Here is a 22,861-nt window from a genome sequence, read left to right on the forward strand (position 1 = left end):
ATGTCATGCTGACGTATGTCAAAAATCTCTCGCGAGCGCAAGGCGCACGTGTCGGATTCTGCAGTCGAGCGCAGTTGCTCTCCACTGACTGCGCTGATCAAAAGCATGATGGGAAACGACTTGCTGACGACACAGCTTAATGCTCATTGGTTTAAACAACTGTGATGTATTGTTCTCTTTTAAAATGTTTGATTTTAAAACTCTAATACCAGGTTTTATGTGTATATGTTATGTGTGAATATTCCCAAACTATCTGACAGTGCGATCTCTTTGGGTTATGCAATTTAATTTTTATAAAAAATATATATATATAAATAAATAAAAACACATATGTCTGTATTAAAGAAAAAATGATAAACATGTATTTGGAATGGAATTAAATAACAAGTACTTTGGGTGTCTTGTTCATTTTATTTATTTTCATATAAAAGCAACAGAAATTGAATTACATCCAGTTTATTTGCAACACTGTGCACGAGCGTGAATCCCGCGATATCCATCTTTGATCTCGCAGGTGTCAGATCCACTACGAGAAGAGAGATTTGTCCGGCTTGCCTGCGCTTTTTTCACTCCTCCTCTCACTGCAGCCGCCTACTCTCGCATACATTTCAGGCAAGACAAGGCGCATCTCAAACAAGCCTATGACGTGATGCAATTTTTCACTTAAGAGAATAAATTAAATATGTTGTTAGCGGACAAGTTATATTTTAGGGTGGAAGTGAATCTCTTGCAATCAGAATGATTGAATAACCTGACCTGCAATACATTCTTGATTTGTGAATAAAACTGTATGCCCTTCAACTAGGGCATCAAAAAAACTTCATAGAAAGTGAGTGGTTCTGAGAATGTAAAGTTGAGTTACTGAGGTTAAATGAAAAAAGAAGAAAAAACCCCAAAACAAAACACATCTAAACATCCATATACATATATATTCACCCCACAAAAGAAATTTAATAGAGAATCCTTAACTCTTTATAACCTGAAATAAATGTTGTCTGTATGCAAATCAGATATAAAGCAGCACAGTAAAGATGACATTTGTATTATGCATTAGTGAGAGAGAGAGCGATTGCGCATGAATTGCGTAAGGTTGACGTCAAGCGCCATGTGCGTCACGTGTCATGACAGACCATAACGTCATTAAACCTCTAGTAAACGCTTACAAGCTTCATTTACATCCATGGGCGTCGGAAGCAAAAAAAAAAAAAAAAAAAAAAAAATGTGGGTGGGTGGGTTGACTCATCCTCCAGATTTTTTTTTTACTGGAGTAGATTAGCAGTGTTCCCGGAAGCCAAATACCGTATCTAAAATCTTTATGCAATAATGAGTGAAGTGAATTAGTGAGAGTAAAAATGAAATGAGAGCAAATATCTGTTATTCAAGTTATAACAGTTAACTAAATCACTGTCAATCAGTGACTTAAGTCAATAGGCTACTACATCATATACATATTCTACGATATGATTTTGTATAGTATTGTATGTATATTTAAATGATTTAATATGATAGGCTACTCGAATGAATGGAATAAGCACAGCACGATCACAAATCAAACAGCGTGTTAATTGCCGTCTCTGCGCATCTCCGTCTCTCAGCAACCGAACCAGCTATAATAACCTATATGATCAACTAGGATTCATATAGGCTACATTAATAAACTATCCCGCCTTCTAAGTAAAAGAGCCAATCGCTGATTGGTCGATCTGTTAGAAGCTCCGGTTCCCAAAGGAACCTGAGACTCGCGCTTAGGAAAGCACATGCGCATTGGCTCGTCTAGCCTGAAAATTAAGGGTTTGGTGGAAATTAACGCTGTAGCTAAAACGCGGAATGGAGTTTAATTTATTAGGACTGACGGCCCTCTGAAAAGTGAACAGACATATGCGCTGAATTAGAGACGGTAAAAGTGATTGAGTCCAATATCATTGGTCTTAAAAAGTGTATCGGGCGATATATGATAATTTTTAATGTTACCATTATACTGGGCCGTCAAGAAAATTTGGCTAATACATTAAAGCCGATAAATAATGGATTATTTCCTTCAGCTTAGACACTTCAGATACACACTGTTCGATATCGGTTTGCCTTCACAGATTCAATATTTACGAAGCTTAATAGAGAGAGAGAGAGAGAGAGAGAGAGAGAGAGAAGAGCCCTTTAGAGAACAAGAGTCCTCTGTATTCACTACCCACAAGAAAAATAAATGTCCTACCTTTTTCTTTTTAAATCTAAATGTATTAATTCAACTAATTTTGGGTTATATAGATAGATAGACAGATAGATAGATAGATACTCAACAAAAAAGACACATCCTCTGACTTTCAACTGTTTTTTTTCCCCCAGCAAATTTCTCAACATGTAAATGAGTATAAAAAGATTAAAAAACGGAACAAATTTCACAGATATCTGATGAACAGAAATGGAATAATGAGTCCCTGAACAAAGGGGGGGTCAATATCAAAAGTAGCAGTCAGTATCTTGTGTGGCCACCAATTGCTTTAAGGACTGCAGCAGATTTGCCAGTTCTTGCTGTGAGATGTTGCACACATCTGATGGGACACATGCAGGCTACAAGTCGTTGACACTGTGAGGACGATCAGCTGTCCATCCTGTCTCCCTGTAACTGTCTCAGGCATCTTGTGGACATTGCAGTTTATTGCTCTGTTCACATCTGCAGTCCTCAAGCCTCCTGCAGCAGGCCTATGGCACGCTCAGTGTGGTGATCAGGGACCCTAGAAATCGTTCTCCTGGTGTTTTTCAGAGCCAGTAGAAAGGTCTCTTGTCCCAAGTTATTGTAGCTGTGACCTTAATTGTCTGTAAACCATTAGGGGCGGTTTTCCCAGACAGGGTTTAAATTAAGACAGGAGTAAGCCTTAATCTAGAATAGTTAATCATGTCTTAAAAATGGCTTTCTGTAACACAGATTAAGTACGGATTAGTTACACCTGGACTATGGAGTCCTGAACTAAAATAAACCATATTAATTTAAAACCAACTGTGCTAATCTGAATTAGCATGATAGAGGTTGCCTATAAAACATGGAATGAACCAAGAAAAGCTTAAAATTGCATGGAACTGAGAAGCAAATCCAAGGAAAACAATGGAATCAGAAAAAGACTGCAATCAAAATTTTTTTTTACTAAACAAGAGCAAATTATTTTTTAAGCAAGCTAAATAAACTGCACTACTAGCCTATGTAAAAAAAATTATTGCATCACAATAAGTGTATTGTGATTGTCAAAACATTTTAGTAACTAAACTGATTTTTATTAGGCTTAGTGACAACATGTTACAACAATGTTTAGCCTAGGCTACATGGTACAATTTCTGGTTTTCAATTCAATTCAATTATTGTTATTTGATTTAATATTGAAGCCATTCATTTTTGCTGTAAACATACAGAGAGATATATAATGCGTTTTTTATTGTAATAACAACTTTATTTAATGATATAAGTAAAAATATAATAAATAATATAGTACACATATTTAGCAAAATACTCTCTATAGCTCTTTTTTTCTAGCCAACTAACCTGCTGTAGCCTATATTATGGTCATCAAATGGCTTTCCTGAGGTAAATGTTATGTGACATAATTGTTCTCCAGCTGTTTTATTGACCCCTTTTTTTGATTGATTGGTCGATATTATGTATGAGGAATATACATTTAGGTAAGTTGTACTGTATCTTTCAACATTGTTCATTCGTGTTTATTTACTAGCTAGAGATGATCGGTTCACCTGCCGCTAGGGATCTGTCGTGTCCACTGATCTATATAATGTCATTCTATATAGATCAGTGGTCGCGTCACATTTACAAGCGCCAAAACTGTATTTATTGTTTGAATTTCGTAATAAAAGTGACAGAATCTGAGAGCTGAGATTTTTTTTATATCAAAAGTAACCCGCTCTGTCTAGTCTGTCGGTCTCCGTGTCCTCTTTGCTTCGCGATTTTTCTGTGCGTGAGAAAATGGATGTGTGTCGTGAGAGCGTGTGAAAAGTGTCAATTGCGTGTGTCTCACGGTGAATGCGTGAGAGTTGGCAGCTCTGCCACATGTGAACAACGTTTCACCACATGTGAACAACGTGTCACCACATGTGAACATAATGGAGCATGTGGCACATGTGGAAAACACATGTTAATTTTTAACATGTGAATCATCCCAGCTAACAATGACCTGGCGGTCCACCAGCGTTTTTTTGGGCGGCACAAAGTCAGCAGTTTGACACGGTCGGACCTCCGGCGGCACACCATCGGCAACCCGGGCAATCTGAAAATCCCGTCGGTCTGCCAGCGTTTTTTGGGTGGCACGCCACCAGCGGTTTTCCACGGCTGGGCCACCGTCGGCACACCAGTGGCAAGCCGATAGTCGGTCCACGTGTTTCTGAGCGCTTACAGGACATCTTTATAAATGTATATTTGTTTTAATTTATTTTTTACTGTTAAAAAGAATCTGAAAGCACAGAATTAAAAAAAAAATGGTGAAACTGACCTAATAGCTGTAGCAATATCAAAAGCAAAGTGTTGGTGGTATAAAAAAATACTGCCTATGAGCATTTTTAGCACGCGTTCAAATGAAATATGGGGCTTGAGTGTTCGTAAAAACAACAATAAAAAAAACTGAAATGATAAAAAAGCCACAATTGTCCCACTAATACTATCACGTGCAGTAGTGGTAATTTGCACCTATGAATGGGTCATAGAACTTCAAAATGAGTTTTAAATTCATGATTTAATAATGAGATTTTTATTCAAGTAAGGTTCTTATTCTAGATGTTTATGTTTGTAAATGCTGTGTGTGACTTTGACGCGTTTTAATGTGCGTGCGCGTGAACACTCGAGCCGCCTTCAAGTTCAAACACTGGAGCGGAGATGAGTTGCCATGGAAACGGCAACTGTTTACTGCAACTGTCAGCACAACGCAGTGTCTCGCTGTTGTTTTCACTGCTTTCAGGTGAGTTTAGCCTCTAAAATCACACAAATAATACACACAACTGTTCTTGACACTTATCTTACTTGTAATTGACACGCTTCTGTTGAATATTTACTTTATAGAAATGGTTTAGTGTCTTCGAAAAAGTCCGTTATTATCTCAACCGTTTTCAGAAGAGGTAGGCTAACTTTATAGCTTGAGCTTTTGTTTATGAAAGTTTGGGCCTTTAATCACATCTTATGTGTAGATGAAAGGTTTTGATAGTTTTGTAAAGATTTTGCTTGGACGTGAGCTAATTTATTTAACGTAAACGTACTGTTAATCGGTCAATATATGTTTATATATATATATATATATATATATATATATATGTGTGTGTGTGTGTGTGTGTGTGTGTGTGTGTGTTGTGTGTGTGTGTATCCAAGTAATACACATGTCCACTTTGAAACAATGTTAATCTGAAGTTAAACCTGCCTCCTGGTAGGTTTAATTTAAGCCTCAAATTCAGGGGTGGGCAAACTTTTTGGCTCAAGGGCCACACTGGGTTTTAAAATTTGACAGAGGGCCGGCCCAGTAGCAGATTATGAAACACGATCTCATTAAAGTGCGTATCTATACCACGAATTTTATTTCTCGTGCCATTTATACGCCAAAAATATTTTTTTTTTGCGTGCATATGCTGCGCACTGTAAACCCTTTGGTTAGGATTAGGGGTGCGGAGTGCGTGCCTATTACACGCCATTAAAGGGATAGTTCGCCCAAAAATGAAAATTCTGTCATCATTTACTCACCCTCAAGTTGTTTCAAACCTGTATGAATTTCTTTTTTCTGCTGAACACAAAAGAAGATATTTTGAAAAATGTCGGTAACCAAACAGTTGATGGACCCCATTGACTTCCATAGTAGGAAAAAAAATACTATGGAAGTCAATGGAGTCCATCAACTGTTTGGTTTACCCGAGATTTTTCAAAATATCTTCTTTTGTGTTCAGCAGAAAAAAGAAATTCATACAGGTTTGAAACAACTTGAGGGTGAGTAAATGATGACAGAATTTTCATTTTTGGGCGAACTATCCCTTTAAGTGCGTATCATATGCACGCGAAAACTGCGTTTCATAAGAACTACAAATACAATTCGTGGTATTCGCACTTTCATGAGATCGGGCTGGGCAAACACATTTACGTTGTGGCAACGTCTGCGCGAAATTCAACAACTGAGAGACGACATTCTGACAATACATTTTTTTATGCTAGATATCCCTTATTTAGCATGTTATGTTTTGAGGTTAATTTTTAAAAAACGAAAATTTGGAAAAAAACGAAATAAACGAATATACAAATTTATTTTAAGTATAATAAAATAAAACATAAAAAGCAAATGCAGATCAGAACATTTAATGAACAAAACCGGGTTCTGTACATGGCAGACGTCAGGGGAGCGTAGTCGAAAGCCGGGCGATAAAGGTTTTGTAAACGGAATCAGTCAGGAGGATACATCCACAAATCCAGAGTAGCAAAACTAAATAGCAGACAAATCAAAGGAAAAACTAAACGTGTGCAAGCGGTTACCAAACATTTTTTTCTCTGTGAGTTTTCAAAAAAAGGAAAAAACATTAACGTGCACCAAGTCTATGCGCTTAAGTTGCTGTCTGTTTGGTTTCCATGGTGACGCGTCTAGCTTGTTACGTGACACACCGCAGCCACAACACCGCTGAATGAATGATGATCTGCTTTTATGTCATTTTTCCTTTTTTACATTTGTTAGCTATGGCATGAAATATCTGATATTCCGATTGTCAAATATATGCAACGCAATTTATATATAACGCAAAGTATTGCAAGAAAAAGGCAAAATTAATGCGATCTTAAGACAATTTTTTACATACTCGACGGGCCGGATTAAACAGCCTAACGGGCCGTATGTGGCCCGCGGGCCGTAGTTTGCCCACCCCTGCTCAAATTAGTCCTGGAGTAACTCTAGTCTTCCTCCAGGAAATTAGCTTATTAAACTCTGGACTAAACTAAATCTAGGACTATTTAAAGCCTTGACTGAGAAAGCATATTACTGTTAATCTGGTTTAAAGGGCAATTTTAGTCTAGGATTAGGCTTAATCTCTGTTCGGGAAACCGCCCCCAAGTATAAGGACTGTTCCACAGGTGCAAGTTGAGTTTATGGTTCATTGAATAAGCGTGAAAAACATTTACAATGTTTTCAATAATAATCTGTTAATCTTATATGGATTTAACAGGGTTCCCACACCTTGGTTAACTTCAAATTCAAGGACCTTTCAAGGACTTTCCAGGTCCAATACCCTCAAATTCAAGGACTTAATGTGGGGACACATTTCAAGTGAGAGCAAGGTTACATCGTGTTACCTTGTAAGATACATTGTTATACGTCGATACGTAAGATACGTTGTTTTCATGTGTCAAACACAACTATGCAAAAAAACCTTTTTTGCATTTATTTTTGTCGTATTTCTCTTTAGCATAAAACTGAACAATATTCGGTACATCCTATAATGTATTCTAAAATTATTTGATATAAACTGCAGGGATTTGATTGAAAAGAATTAGGCTCATAGATTTAAGATATTTGTTTTAAGAAAACTTCTTGCACAAAATAAATTCAAGCACTTTCAAGGACCTGTATCTATGTGTGTTAATTTTCAAAGACTTTACAGGGCCTTGAATTTATTTTTATTTTTTCAAGGATTTCAAGGACCCATGGGAACCCTGATTTAAAATACTGTATGAAACAATGATATCTCTAGTTTATAAGTGTATATATATATAAATTTAGTACTCAGCATAAATGAGTAAACACGTCTGAACAAAGATATTTCCCTATTTCTAATGATCACTATTACAATCCATGGAAAGATGACAGCCCTAATCTCCAACTGTAATCAAACACACTTGAAGCAGCTAATAAAGCTCTTCAGCATCGCTTGCAGTCACACGAACTCTGGAGGACAGTGGGTCCCCAGAAGCAGGGTTGAAGACCTCGGTTTTAAAGTCCTAATAAAATATGCAGTCTTTGTGCTTCTTAAACATTTTTATTAGAAATAATATATTTGATATACAATCACAAATGGCAATATATTATATAATTTTAGCAAAATTCCATTTCTGTATTTCTATAATTAACCTGAATGAGTGAACTTTCTTCACACAACAGAATGAAAGCTGTGTGATTAGCTTGTCTTCACAGTTATATATAGTTAATACATGGAAATTGATACATATGCAGATTTGTTAATGAATATGGTATGTACTGTAAATGCACACAGATTTTACATGCAAGTCCAGGTGTTTGCAGTTAGTGAAGGAGAACTATTGTTTAGCAAATATTACAAACCTGTACAGTAGATTTGTCAATCAATGAAAATAAATGATTAGAATATAAAAAGAAGTACATAGCTTCTTCAACTTTACAGTTGAGTTTCGTCAATACGAATGTGATAATATCAAAAAATATAAGTAAGAAATAACTGCTGTCTTCTTGTGTATCAGGATAAACAGCCATTAATTGCTTTTAAACAAATAATTGTAGTTAATTGTTAAAAACACTTTTGAGCTATATTGCATAAAGGCCAATTAAACCCCAAACAGACATTGGAATAGACCTGAGACTGATAAAATATCAAAATACAGTACGATTAAAATTGCTTATTGGCTATTGCAGTGCAACTTGTAAAAGGTCTGCACAGCAATTTCAATTTTAAAGGACACAACACAAAATACTGAATTACAAACATTAAAATAACCTGAATTACTAAATAGCTTAATGCATCACTCCAAACGGCACCCATCCATTATTGGGATGAAAACAAAATTCCAATGAGGGAAAAAAGCACAGATGCACAACATGCAATGGCTTTGCCATAATGCTGAGATATTGTTAAAGGTTCTAGCTTTGAAATATAATGGCTTTCACATTCAGTGGTCATTTAGAATTAATGATGAAAGATTGTATTTCTCTTTAGAAAAGACATCTAATTAAACTCAACATGGATGGGCTTGGAAATGACTGGAAATAGACCTCAATCCATATTTCTATCCTCCTTTCTGACACTTATGTTTACATACAGTAAATAACATGTGAATGTCAGAGATTAGGTCAAAAGAGACGGAGAGAGGCTTGTACGCATTGCTGTTTTTCTCCCAAAGGTATGTCATGCCGATCTCCAGGGCAGGAGAGCTGCAGTGATCCAGGGACACGTTAAGCCAAGGGTCCTCGATGACACTGACAACTTTCAACACAATGTGACGCTTGGATGCGCCAAGTGCCACACTCTCCACTTTACCAAAGAACACTAGAAACACACACACAAACAAACAAGATCATTTAGTCAAATTCCCCCCAAAAAATATTTAGTTTTTTAGGTCGCACCACAATATATTGTTAAAGAACATCACCTGTTTTATTGCATATGTTAGGAATCAGGTCCATTAGTGGTTTAAGTCCGTCTTGTGCATGAGAGAAATTAGGGCTTGGTGTTGGTTTGAGATGTTCAGCACAGCAGCTCCACAGGGACGTGTTGTAGTAGTAATGCCCACAGCAATGGTGATTTGGTTTGGCGACATAAAGAATGGCATGGGTTGAGGAAGAACAGCAAACTTGATTGGTTTTGTTGGTCAGCAAGAGGTTTCCACAGCACTCTGCTCTCTCTTTGGGATGGGTAAGGGTGTAGAGCTGACCCGAGCAGCACTTCATAAACTCTTTTTGGTGGTCATAGACATCTGAACCACAACAGAAATTACCATTCTTGTTGGAGTGGCTGAATAGAAAAAAGTTGGAAAGAAAAGTCATTCAATAGGCAGCACAGATACAAAATGCCCAGGGCGGTAATTTACAAAGTCAGTTTCACCAGCGCATGAGCCCCAGACAAATACTGCCCTCGCAAAACTTTACTGATGAGGGAAATTACTCATCAGTAAATTTTTCATGATTACTGATAATTACATGTTATTTAGAAATAATTACATGTTTCTGACATGAGAAACATTTTCACAGCACTTCTGTGGTCGTGTTGCGTGTCTGTATTCATTATTGCAGTTATTGCAACTCAATACCTGATTCTTGCTCATTTTGGGGTGTTGACTCCAAAATATTTGTTCTAACATGCCACTTTCGAGACGTTCCTCGACTTTGGTTGTCTATGAAAGTCAAGTTTTCCGAACTGTTTTCTCAGCGCTGTTATTGTGTTTTAGCGGCATTATGATGTTCGCTAACAATATACAGCTGCAAACTCTGCCACAAAGAAGAATTATGGTGACAGAAGAAAATTAAAAAATGACCAGATATCTCCTGCTGGTTTTGTGAAAAAGTTTATTTATAAACTTGTTTGTGTTTATGTGAAGTTCTTAGAGAATTTGAACATATTTTCCACTCCTTTGCAAATTTATGTTAAATGATACATTTAGAATACTTGACTGCTTTTGTTATTTGACATGCTTTTATATAAAAAAAAATGTAAAAAAAGTATTTTGATTTTTGACAGATTTTTTTAACTCTGCATCATCAAATTAGGTAACATTAGGTCTTTATTGCAAATCAGCAGATTTTCTTTTAAGGTTCAAATCTTTTTACATTAATTTTATATTTAATTCAGGTAACATTTAATTATTGATTAAATAATAATAAGTAAATAATTTAATTCAGTATTTGTTCAACTGATTTACAGTAAGAGCATTACGGTTATTCTGTTTTTAGAGGTTGTTATTGGTTTTAAAACTTGTTGTTGGTTTATGAGGTGGCCTAAATGACTAAGAGTCTCAAGCTGTGCCAAGCTGTGCCATTAGTCTTGGCATTTGCCTCTACATGCATTAGTAAGACTTGAATTTCCAGTTAGAGACAAAGACTCATTTGTCAAGATTTATCCTAAAGCTATTAGATTTTCTCAGAATCACACAGGTACTGCTACTTGTTTTTTTTAACTTATTTGAGCAGGACTATACATAGAAAAAACGGTGAGTAACTTTTTACTTTTTTATATAAAGTGCTTTACCCCTAAAGAAACGATCAATACTTTAGACAAATGTGTCATTCTACATAAGGCTGCCCCATCATGGTGGACGTGTAGTTGAAATCAAGGGTCAAGGTTCGGCTGCTTATCCCTTTACCGTCTAAATATATGGCACTTTGCCCATTGAAGGTCATTTAACAGAAGCTGTGTATTGTGATGAAATGTGAAGTATTGCAGATGGCCCTTGAGAATGTAAATTTCATGACCAGTTGAATGCTACTTACATTCGGTTGCTCAACATGAGCAAAAAATACTTTTAAATCAAATCAAACCTTTGTACTCCTACCTGTGTCCATTACAGCAAATATGTTTTAGAGGATTGAAGATTTTTCCTCCACAACAGTGCTCGTCGAGACGGGGGCGGGCAGACAGGTTGCAGGTAGTGTTTGCTGGAGTGTACACAACACCTGCGACACACTCCGAATTCTTAGAAACGTTGATATGAAGGATTCCATTACAGCACAGCACGTGGTCATCGGACAGCTGGTACATATCTGTTCCACAGCACTGAAGGACACAGGCAAACAGTGTATTAATGTATGCAGGGTTTTTGTGTTCACAGAAATCCCCAATTTATTTGAATGGGATGTTCTATAATGCTTAATCTAAGTGTTAAAAGGCAATACTACCTTATTAAGTGCTGATGCCCTAAACAGTTCCCCTGAGCAACACATGTTTTTCGTGGGATCGTAGGTTTTTGATCCACACTTCAATTCTAGAAGGAGGGAATTAGTGAGAGCATGGACTTAATTGCTACAATGATCCTAAAAGTCACCATAATTACCAGTGATGTCGTGAACGATTTATATAAGTTAATGCCTGAAAAATATCAGCTTGGCAACTATCAATAGTTACTTAAACACAACGGTCTCTCTCAATCACTGTCTGATCGAGAGAGGGAGATTTGTAAAAAAAATAATAGCAGACAATGAGGATGCCAAGAGCTTTACCTGGTGTGGTGGGACTGCTTGTAGAGATTTCCAGTAACACATAAACATAAACACAAACACATAGTGGTGTAAAGTATTGGAGAAAATATAATTAGTTATTGTACTTAGAGTATCTTTTTGGCTACTTTGTAATTTGACTGTTTCAAAGATACAAAGCAACTTTAAATCTGTACCTGACTACATTTTTTAAGAAGTATATATACTACCGGTAAGTATATACACTCATTTTTCTGAGACTTGAGTGTTTGTAGACATTTGTAGGCTGTTGATCTTGATTTATTGCAATGCTGAGGTGTTTTATTTCAACTTTAGAAAACAATCAAGTGCTTGCTCTCCTCACAAATCAACTGTCTTTGCATGTCTCTTATGTGTCAAGGACTAGTGTATCTTTGAGCCAACTTTCAATATGAGTAAAATACTTAAAGGGTTCACCCTCACCCTCACCCTCATGTCGTTCCAAGCCCGTAAAACCTCCGTTCATCTTCGGAACACAGTTTAAGATATTTTAGATTTAGTCCGAGAGCTTTCTGTCCCTCCATTGAAAATGTATGGACGGTATACAACACAGACGCGCTACGCAGTTATACTACGTGAAAAAACTCGAGGCCCAGAGAGAAGGAAATGAATAGTGGAATAAAGTCGTTATTTTTGTTGTTTTTTGCGCACAAAAAGTATTCTCGTCGCTTTATAAACTTAAGATTGAGCCACTGATGTCACTTGGACTACTTTGATGATGTCTGTATTAGCTTTCTGGACATGGACAGTATACCGTCCATACATTTTCAATGGAGGGACAGAAAGCTCTTGGACTAAATCTAAAATATCTTAAACTGTTCCGAAGATTAACGGAGGTCTTACGGGCTTGGAACGACATGAGGGTGAGACATAATTTTCATTTTTGGGTGAACTAACCCTTTAAGTACTGTTAAAATAAGATACTCTAAGGCCTGATTTTACAGACAGGGTATGCATTTTGCACAGATGCATTTTATTATACATCTATTATGCATTTTCCCAGTGTTACAGGATTATTAAAAATCATTTTTATAGAAACTGCACTCACAAAGAGTAAGGCTAATAATTCACTATTTAAAAAAATATCACTGATATTTTCAGGTTTTCCATGGTTGTGGGAAACCTGACCGTAACAATTTTTGCAAATCAATTTAAACTTTGGGTTGCTTTAATCATTCGTTTAATAACAGAAGAAGGGACACTGTTCAGAATGAAAAGTGCTGAAGTATTCTGATTTTTTTTTTTTATTCAAGAGAAGCGTTTACTTTGTTGTCTCTTGTGTAGCAATTTTAATAATATACTTTTATACTAGGGACTAAGGAATAATTTAGTCCTGCTGTTAAGTAGCATTATGTCTTTACACAGAATTTTGAGCAGTGGATGTAAAGAGAGGATTTTTGATCAGGACTGTATGACTCACCCGGTCGTCAGAGAGTGTTCAGAATCTGTGAGAATAAGATTCAGAATATAAGATGTCATTAGGTACAGGGCTGTAAATGAGTGTAAGAAGTTACACTCCACTTCATTATAAAAGAAGTGATTGGTATGAATATCCAACAATCTTGATAAAATCTTAACCATGTCAAAACTAAACAATGCAAAGTGTTCAAGTCGCATCAAGCCAACCTTTGGTCCTGTAGCATGACATTTGAGCACTGGTTCGAGTGACAACACTGCCATTACAGCAAATCTTATTTAGGGGATTGTAAGCTACAGATTCACAGCAGTCAGCCACCAGCTGGCTTAATCCATGAGTTAGGCTACCTGCAACACATCAAAGTACAAAAAACATAATAATAAAAAAAACATCCTACAGTGTTCAGTCTTTGCAATTTCCTTGTAAATCATCATTACATATGTCATATGCCACTGAAACACTGGCCAATATAGGCTGCGTCAGAAAAATGAAAAATTCTGTCTTCGGAGGACGCAGTCCAAGGTAGGAAGGCATCAAGGCACGTCCAAATCCAAAGTTAGCTTTACTTCGTGACTGTGTAAAAGATCTTATTGCAAGTTAAACCCCAAAAGACATTGGCGCCTGATGGACTAAAGGGCAAGATACAGAGGGAATGTGCAATTCAGCTGAAGGGAGTGTTGTCAGCTTTTACAGCAGTCTCTTAATTGTAATATTGTAACGCAGACCAGGCCTGGAAGGAACTTTTTCCATTATCATTACTATTATCCCATTGCCAAAAGCCACATGCTAAGGAGCTTGAGGATTATAGGCCAGTGACTTTAACATTTGTGCTGTGTAAGTGTATGGAGAGAGTCATTTGTCAGCAACTTTCCCAGACGCTGACTGTTAAACTTGATTCTTTGCCATTTGCGTATGAGTTGGGCTTGCGAAGATGCCACCCTCACTCGGCTGGACGAGGGTGCAAAACATGGATGCGGCAGACTCCTGTGATAGGATTTTATTGATGGACTTCTCTTCTGCCTTTAATACGGTGAATATAAACACACTTCTGTGGCATTTAGAGGAATTGCATGTGCATCAAACTTTGATTTTATGGATTAATAGTTTCTTACTGGACTGTCCACAACATGTGCTGGTTAATGGCAGAAAGTCAGAAAATGTGGTTTTAAATACTGGTCTCCCACAGGGATGTGTTTTATCTCCAATTCTTTTTTCTTTTTTTCTATTTATACAAATGAGATGACGTGTAATAAGGATAATTTGATACTTATAAAAATACGCAGACGACATGGTATTGGTGGGATGTGTGAAGGATTCTCAATCATTCGATAATTATTTGTATTTGTTATTTTTTACAACCTGGATGGAGGAAAGTTATTTGCAGCTTAATACTAGTAAAACTAAAGAAATGTGCTGTGGTACTAATAATGCAGGTGTACTTTTTAAGCCTTTGTTAATTAATGGAGAGGAAGCTGAGCAAGTACAGTAGGATATTTTAAATATCTAGGTACAGAAATAGTTTACATTTGATAAGCATTAAGAAGGCTTATCAACTTCTAGGCTTATTGAGGAAACTGAGGAGTTTTGATATTGAAAAGGACATTTTGATGTGCTGTAGTATATAAATCACTTATTGAATCTGTGTTCACTTTTCATATTGTATCTTGGTTCTCTCTCTGTAAAAGTAAAAACAGACTTTTAAGGATTGTAAATTTGGCTGGTAAAATAATTGGGGAGAAACAAGGATCGCTTACAGATCTTTACACAGTGGGAGTAAAAAAGGAAAGCCTCAGTTATTGAGACGGATTCTTCCTGTATAGTGCATTTAATTCTAGCAGATGGTATAAAGTACCTTTGGTAAAAAAAAACACATATAAGAAGACTTTTAATCCAGCTGCTATTGGTAAATGGGATCTTAAGATGAATATTGTTTTTCTTTAGAATTGTGTAGGTCTTAATGTTGTAGGTTTTAAAACTGATGTAACGTGTTGTTGTTTTTTTGTATTGTATTGTTTGCTGAGCCCTGTGGGGATAGACAAAGTTTTTTTTAATTGAACTGAATCTTCACTGATTGGATATTGATTCCATCAATAAGAGCTGAGTGTGAAGGTTGAATTAGCAGAGCGATAGCACAGATGTACATAATATATTGCAATTAACAGTTTAGAAGAGGACAAATTGTTGGTGCGCATTTCGTACGATATCCAGGGTAAAGTCGGCATAATTAATTCCCTTTTCTAGGTACTCAAATCGCTTTTACATATGGAAGGGGGAATCTCCTCAGCCACCACCAATGTGCAGCTCCACCTTGATGATGATTGACGGCAGCCATATTGTGCCAGAACGCCCACCACACAAGCTTATTGGTGGAGAAGAGACAGAGATGAAGCCAATCAGTATATGGGGATGATTAGGAGGCCATGATGGAATTTGGCCAGGATGCCGGGGTTACACCCCTACTCTTTTTCCGAAGGACATCCTGGGATTTTTAATGACCACAGAGAGTCAGGACCTCGGTAGGACGGAGATCTTTTGACAGTATAGTGTCCCGATCACTACACTGGGGCGTTAGGACCATAGACAGTATATAAACTGGACACAGCGACCCCATTGGATTCAACGAAGACAAGTGAAGTCATTTAGAAGCTTTCACTTCCTGGGGGTCGAGAGCGTACTGTGCAGACTCAAACTGAGCTTGACGACGTAGATGTGACGTGAGTAACCCGTCTGTCTTCTAGTAGCTGTGCCAAGAGAAAATTGAATCATTCCCTTCCGAAACTTGCAGAGACGGAGAGCGTGAGTAGGAGGTGTCCATGAGCTAGGAGCAGGAGAAACTTTTAGTATGTATTCTGATTAATTACTTTGTCATTTTGCCTCCATGTCCCCCCGATTGCCCGCGAGCTTCTCCTCCTGTCCATACAGTAATTTCATACTGTGCGACAGAGAGTCACGTGGTTATGACGCAATCGTTAGCCTATTTTTTACAAAAATTGCTTCTACGGGGCCATAACGTAAGCTACAAGGTAATGGAGCCATTTATACATTTTCGTGTTTCTTTAGAAATAAATAATGGACAAATGGAGTCTTTAAATGCCTCAGATGTAAAGTTATTCGCTGTTAAAGTGACACCAAAATGAATGGGAGTCAATGGGATGCTAACAGCAGGTGGGGGTCCGCTAGCCAATGGCGGCGCCCGGGGCTAGTACGGAAATCGAGCGCTCAATTACCCCCCTGGTTAGAACCCACACAGACCACAGGTGAGCGCCCCCTACTGGCCTCACTAACACCTCTTCCAGCCTGGTTTTCTCAGGAGGTCTCCCATCCAAGTACTAACCAGGCTCAACGCTGCTTAGCTTCAGTGGGCAACCAGTCTTGGGCTACAGGGTGATATGACTGCTGGCATACCTCCATGAATGTCGAAACAAATCCGCAAGAGGAAGCTGTCTGACGTGATGTCCACGTACTAACCCGGATTGTATCCAAAAACACAAAACCACAGCCACCCAACTCAGTGCAGAATTAAATTTGCAGCTCGACTTTTCTGTTTTCACAAAAACTGTTCGTCAGGAGATTCACAGAGTCAATAATCATGGTCAGGCTGCTAGAGCCAAACCTTTGGTCACTCGTGCCAATGCAAAATGTTGATTTTATTGGATCCAACAGTGCAAATCTTGGGCTGTGGGCAATGTGAAACATGTACTGTTCCCTGATGAGTCCACCTTCACTGTTTTTCCAACATCCGGGAGAGTTACGGTGTGGAGAATACTCAAAGAAGCTGAACACCCGGACTGTTGCTGGCCAGTCAGTGGATCAGTGATGGTTTGCGCTGCGATATCATGCCATTCCCTACAGTTCTTGATGGGCGTTACTGCCAAGAACTATTGAACCATTCTGGAGGACCATGTTGCCGTACATCAGGATGATAATGCACCAATACACACAGCAAGACTGGTGACAGAATGGTTTGATGAACATGAAAGTGAAGGTGAACATCTCCCATGGCTTGCACAGTTACCAGATCTCAATATTATTGAGCCACTTTGGGGTGTTTTGGAGGAGCCAAGAAGTCAGAAAGCGTTTTCCTCGAGCAGCATCACGCAGTGACCTGGATACTGTTCTGCAAGAGGAATGGCTCAAAATCCTTCGGCCGCTGTGAAGGACTCGTATATGTCATTCCCAAGACGAATGGAAAAAGAGAATTTTGGGAGAATTTATACCTATAAGTTATTGGGGTCTAAAACCAGGTGTTTCGGTTTCATTGTCCAACCTTGTTTATTTTATTGTTTACTTCCTAAACTATTTATAATAATAACTTTATTTTGTATAGCGCTTTTAAAAGTCAATTCTCAGAGCGCTTTACATAAGCAAAATTAAGATAGATAAAATAGGCATGATAAACACAATACAAAAAAGTATTCCAAAAATTTTTACAAACCTAAAAACAATTTAAAAATAAGTATCCAAGACATATAATAAACCCATAAAATACATCACATAAACAACCACAAAAATCACCTTTCACCCAAATGCTTCCTTAAAATAATAAGTTTTAAGGGATGATTTAAACATTTTCAAGGATGGTGCATTTCTAATTTCGGAAGGCAGAGAATTCCATAACTTTGGGGCAACTGAAGAGAACGCCCCATTGAACACCCATTGTTTTTAGGTACGTTACCGGAACAACTAAAAGACCAGCATCGGCCGAGCGAAGATTACGTGTCGGAATGTAGGGTATTAAAAGCTCAGAAAGATATTGAGGAGCAAGTCCTTTTAATGCCTTGTAGGTCAACATAAGAATCTTAAAATCAACATGAACTTTGACAGGTAGCCAGTGCAAGGTCTCTAAAATAGGTTTTATATGATCTTTATATGATTTGTGAATCACATCTTCCTACAGTGACTCAGCTGAGAGTTGCAGAGAGACTTTCCTACCATTACAGCAGGAACTGTTTGAGCTGATGAAAAACTGATTTCCACATCGCAGCTGAGGGCTGCTTTCCATCAGCCCACTGGAACCCGTGTTTCTGCTGACATTATAAACAGGACAAATCAGTCTGATTTTATCTTTACCAAAACATGCTGTTAATACACTGGAAGTGATTTATAGTCAAATAAATGTAAACTAAATAAATAAATAATAATGATAAAAATCTCTCTGAAACTATGTTCAGAGGCTCTCGTATTCTTAAGGGTCTGTGTAAGGTCACTTACTGGCTTCCAGTAGGGCTATCAGTAATTCCTGGGGAACAAAGAGATTATTCATTATAAAAAGTGGTAACTGGAGTAATTTTGAATATGAAATGTACTTAATGCAAGTTCCTGGTCTTATTGTGAACAATTGAATAGTGCAAACTATTCTTGAATCAAAATGCTGTAACTTGATATGCCTCTTTTTGCTGATGTCATCATAATGGCATGAAAAGGGGAATGAGAAGGGAGATCCCCTCTATTCTGGTATGTGACACCCATTTTCCAAAATACCCGACAGAAAAAAATTAAACCTCTCCCTTATTTGTAGTGACAAAAAAAGCATTGTGAACAGCATTTCATGATTTAATTTAATAAAAATGAAAATTCTGTCATAATTCACTCAGCCTCATTTTGTTCCAAACCCGAGTTTCTTTCATCTTTCAAAAGAAAACTGTCACAATGTTTTTTTCTTCTTTTTTTCATTCATACAATGGTCAGAGAGGTTCAAAACAACTGACTTCAAAACAGTTCATCAAAATATCTTCTTTTGTTTTCCACAGAAGGAAGCCATACAGGTTTGTAATGACTTTATGTGAGTAAATGATAAAGTGATACATTTAAGAAATGAAGTATTCATACTTTTATTAATGGGAATCATGTTGTGGGGTTGAATGTGGGGTCGGATTTTCTTCTTTTAATATGTGAATTATTTTAAGCAGCAGTTTCCACATATTAATTTAGATTTAAATTATTGTACTCTCACCTTACGCCCTACTGATACTAAAGGCCAATTTACACACTGCTCTGACAGGTGCCAACCAACAGCAAAAGACAAGTTCGTTGGGTTTTGTTGGATCTGTGCGTTACGCTTGTCGATGCCTGTTGGTGATAATCTGCACTTAATGTTTTCACAGAATGATTCAGTATTTCCCTGGTCTTGGATCTTGTGTAATCTGGTGACTGTCTGTAAATTGGCCCTAAAGGGATAGCTTACCCATGACATAATTTACTCACCCTCAAGTTGTTCCAAACCTGTACGGGTTTCTCTTTTTCTATTAAACACAAAATGACACATTTTAAAGAATGTTGGTAATCAAACAGTTGACAGTATAGCCATTGACTTTCATAGTAGAAAAATAACTATGAATGGCTACCGTCAATTGTATGGTTACCAGCATTCTTCAAAATATCTTCTTTTGTGCTCAACAGAAGAAAGAAACTCATACAGGTTTGGAACAACTTAAGGGTGTGTAAATGATGCGAAAATCAATACTTAAAGAAAATAATATTTCTTTCTGAGAACAGAGAATGAGACTATCTATGCTCAGCATTCAACAAAGCATAACAATACATTCAAAAAAGAAAGCAAAACAACGGAATTCATCACAAAATCTAATCCAAAAGTTTGGAAGCGACACTGAAGTACAGTAAACATGTTTTCGCGTTATTAAAAAACGAAAGGCACAGGTCAGTGGGAAGAGAGAAAAAACACCGCACTGCCTAGAGGCGCGTTTTTTAAAAGTTGTACTTCTTGAAATCGTTGTTTAACTTGAGAGCCGCGTTTTTAGAACGCCGTGTTTTTCAAAGATAAACAACAACAAAGTAGCGCTGTGGAATAAAAACCCGCGTTCTGCGTAAACGGTCCCAAATCATGCCAAGACTAACCAACTGAAACACTACCACAAAAATACTGTCCCTGGACGCCCAATCAATCCGTATCCAGTGTCGGTGGGTTTGTAACAGTTCCTTACTTTTCCTTGTTCACTGGCTGTCTGTATTTGCTAAACTCCCATACGAAATCAGCTTTCCCTCTCTGTTCTATTTTAAGCGCGCTCCACCGGCAGCAACTTCATCACTCGACTAAACTACTGAAAAAAACGAGCATTGCTCATACAGCGCATCAAAACGTCCCCGCCTCCATTAAAAAAAATCCCAAAACAAATCACTGACAAAGTAAATTGTAGCTAATCAATCTCCACATTCGTGTTTGCACATATAAATCCTTAACAAGCCACTGCTTTATATAAACCACTAATATTAGAATAACTCAATTATTAATTTTAATGAATTACTCATATAAATGACAATTAAAAAAAAAAAAAACTAATAGTTGCCTAAATATAAGCATGTCTAAAGTTTAATTTTAGTGTTTACTTACCTTGTGTAGAGAATGTGGCAAGAATGCACAAGATTGTCACACCTGTAATAAAAAATAAAATAAAATTTTAAAATAATATTTATAAAAAAATAAATCTATAAGGTTTAAAGTCCAAAAGTTTAAAAATGTGCTGTCATACATGCAGTTGATGGGTAGACCTCCATGGTCAATCCCTGTTCAATAAAGCTTGAATATCCAAAGATGATGGGATGAGAATTTATTCACTCTAAAATAAAACTTAAGCCCCGCCTCTCCAGCGTGCATCATTGAAACAAGGAAGGACTACAGATTGTGATACCCAACAGCACACAACGGAAGTTACAAGTATGGACATAACACTGTAGACCAATTCATCTTTCATTTGGCTGATGTTTGGCACCACTTGCATCATTGCATGGGAGTTTGATTAGTGAACTGAACAGTTACTGAGATACTTTAGTAATGATCTCTGAAGAGTTTCTACTAGTGCTTGTTGATAAGTTTGTTGTACTGTTATGCATCCTTTGGGCATTGTTTGATATCATTGTATTAAGCCAGTGGTTCAGCCCTGTTCCTGGAATCATGGGGATCATGTTTCACTTAAGCATTTACATTTCGTTCAGCAGGAGTGAGCAGTGGCTATTTTTTTTAATTTTTTTTACTGGAAAAATATGTTCTCCACTATAATACTGTTTAATAGACCAAAAAAGTTTAGTCAGCAATGCTGTCAGAGAATGAAACTATTTATGCTCATCTGAGACTATCTCAGACTATCTGACTTCTCATGGTCTAGAAGAGCTCATGTGTGGGAATTTTAGTAAAGGTCTGACAAACGGCCTAGGTCTGTTTTTTTAACAGATTAGAATGGCGGGAAAAAGTTGTTAGATAATCAAAAATTAGATTTACCATTGTTCATGCTTTAAAGCAGCACTAGGTAACTTTTCAACCTTCATAATATATTTCCAAGACTCTTGTGATGGTACATCGACTTAGAATAGGTTGAATGACATGTCTGCCATAGCCTGACGGGGTCTGTATCGTTTTTAATCGTACTTTTAAACTTCGGGGTTCGGGTAGTAACCCCCGCGCACAAAAAGAACTACAAAATTCGACTGCTTTACGGCATAGGCTACCTCACTTCCCCCAACACGTCCTCACATGCTGTTGGACTTGTAAGTATATTGCTTATATTGTATATCACTCGGACAAGCTTTCACTTGTTGGTGTGAGCTAAAAAGCACCTGGCGTTCTTGTTGATGGATTAGTAACTTAGACATCTTCGGAGGCTAGCTCGATGTTCGATGTCCGACGATTTGAAACGCGTTGTGTTTATTCTCCAATCGAACTCGTGTAACTGTCTGTCACACGTTTTACCGTCCACAGCATTACTTGATAGACAAAAATAGGACAAGAATGAGCATCAAACAGAAACAATCCGCTCACGGAATGTTCGAGGCGCACATACAATACAGACTGCTGAAAGTTAAACGGCGCGCGCAGCTCTTAAAGGGGACACACCTTATTTCCACTTGTTACAGCTTCCATCCGACTGAACAGGGACCGGTATACAGGGGGGAGGGTATCAGGCCGTGAGTGAAGAGACTGCTCTGCGTGAGTGGTATTTACGACAGTAACGTTAAATACAAGTAGTCCACAGCGACTCTAGGGGTCGTTGTTTGACCAAAACGGAATTCCTACCTAGTGTGGCTTTAAGCAAGGATGCAGAATAAATTATTTTGATTCTACAGAGGTATTAGCTTAAATGTGAAGTTGCTTATTATAGTAATTTTGACAAAAAATTCAAAATCGCATATTTCCCTATAGTAGGTGAAAAACAGTATGTGACGAGTAGTAGCCTATATATGGTCAAATTCACAAAAATCATAAAAGTGTAGGCAAAAAGTACCCGGATGACCTACTTCTTCCAGCGAGTTTCTGAAGTGTGCATTTGATGGACACTTTACAATCCCATGATGCCACGGGAGATGATTTGTGAATGGCAGAAAAGCGACACAACTGATGCTGGTTTTTAAGTATACAACGCTGCGTTGAAATCTAATACTCCCTTACTACATAGTGTGCGATTCAATGGACACTGTACTATCGCATGAAGCCACGGAAGAGAATGGAGGTGAAGCGATGCAACTGACGCTGGTGGATCACATGACAATGACAACATGGTGGATGTATTAT

At 37.5% G+C, this 22,861-nt stretch overlaps 1 protein-coding gene across 3 annotated transcripts in view; it reads right to left on the minus strand.

Moving 5' to 3' along the window:
- Positions 1-7,969: 7,969 nt before the first annotated feature.
- LOC311089744 (uncharacterized protein) overlaps positions 7,970-22,861 on the minus strand; it is a 42,843-nt gene continuing 27,951 nt past the window's right edge. The window contains exons 1-11 of one of the 3 annotated variants that reach the window (XM_084124680.1): positions 20,829-20,873; positions 20,690-20,731; positions 18,553-18,580; positions 18,274-18,368; positions 13,551-13,688; positions 13,345-13,369; positions 11,910-11,923; positions 11,589-11,674; positions 11,246-11,466; positions 9,350-9,711; positions 7,970-9,246 (exon numbers count right to left, since the gene is read on the minus strand). In XM_084124680.1, coding sequence (XP_083980806.1) covers positions 8,987-9,246; positions 9,350-9,711; positions 11,246-11,466; positions 11,589-11,674; positions 11,910-11,923; positions 13,345-13,369; positions 13,551-13,688; positions 18,274-18,368; positions 18,553-18,580; positions 20,690-20,731; positions 20,829-20,853 — 1,296 coding nt within the window. In that variant the 5' untranslated portion in view covers positions 20,854-20,873 and the 3' untranslated portion in view covers positions 7,970-8,986. Of the gene's footprint in view, positions 9,247-9,349; positions 9,712-11,245; positions 11,467-11,588; positions 11,675-11,909; positions 11,924-13,344; positions 13,370-13,550; positions 13,689-18,273; positions 18,369-18,552; positions 18,581-20,689; positions 20,732-20,828; positions 20,874-22,861 lie in introns of those variants that run through there. The other 2 variants (XM_084124681.1, XM_084124682.1) reach the window with 2 other exon arrangements.

Source organism: Abramis brama, assembly GCF_963993115.1.
Source record: "Abramis brama genome assembly, chromosome: 9".
NCBI lineage: Eukaryota > Metazoa > Chordata > Actinopteri > Cypriniformes > Leuciscidae > Abramis > Abramis brama.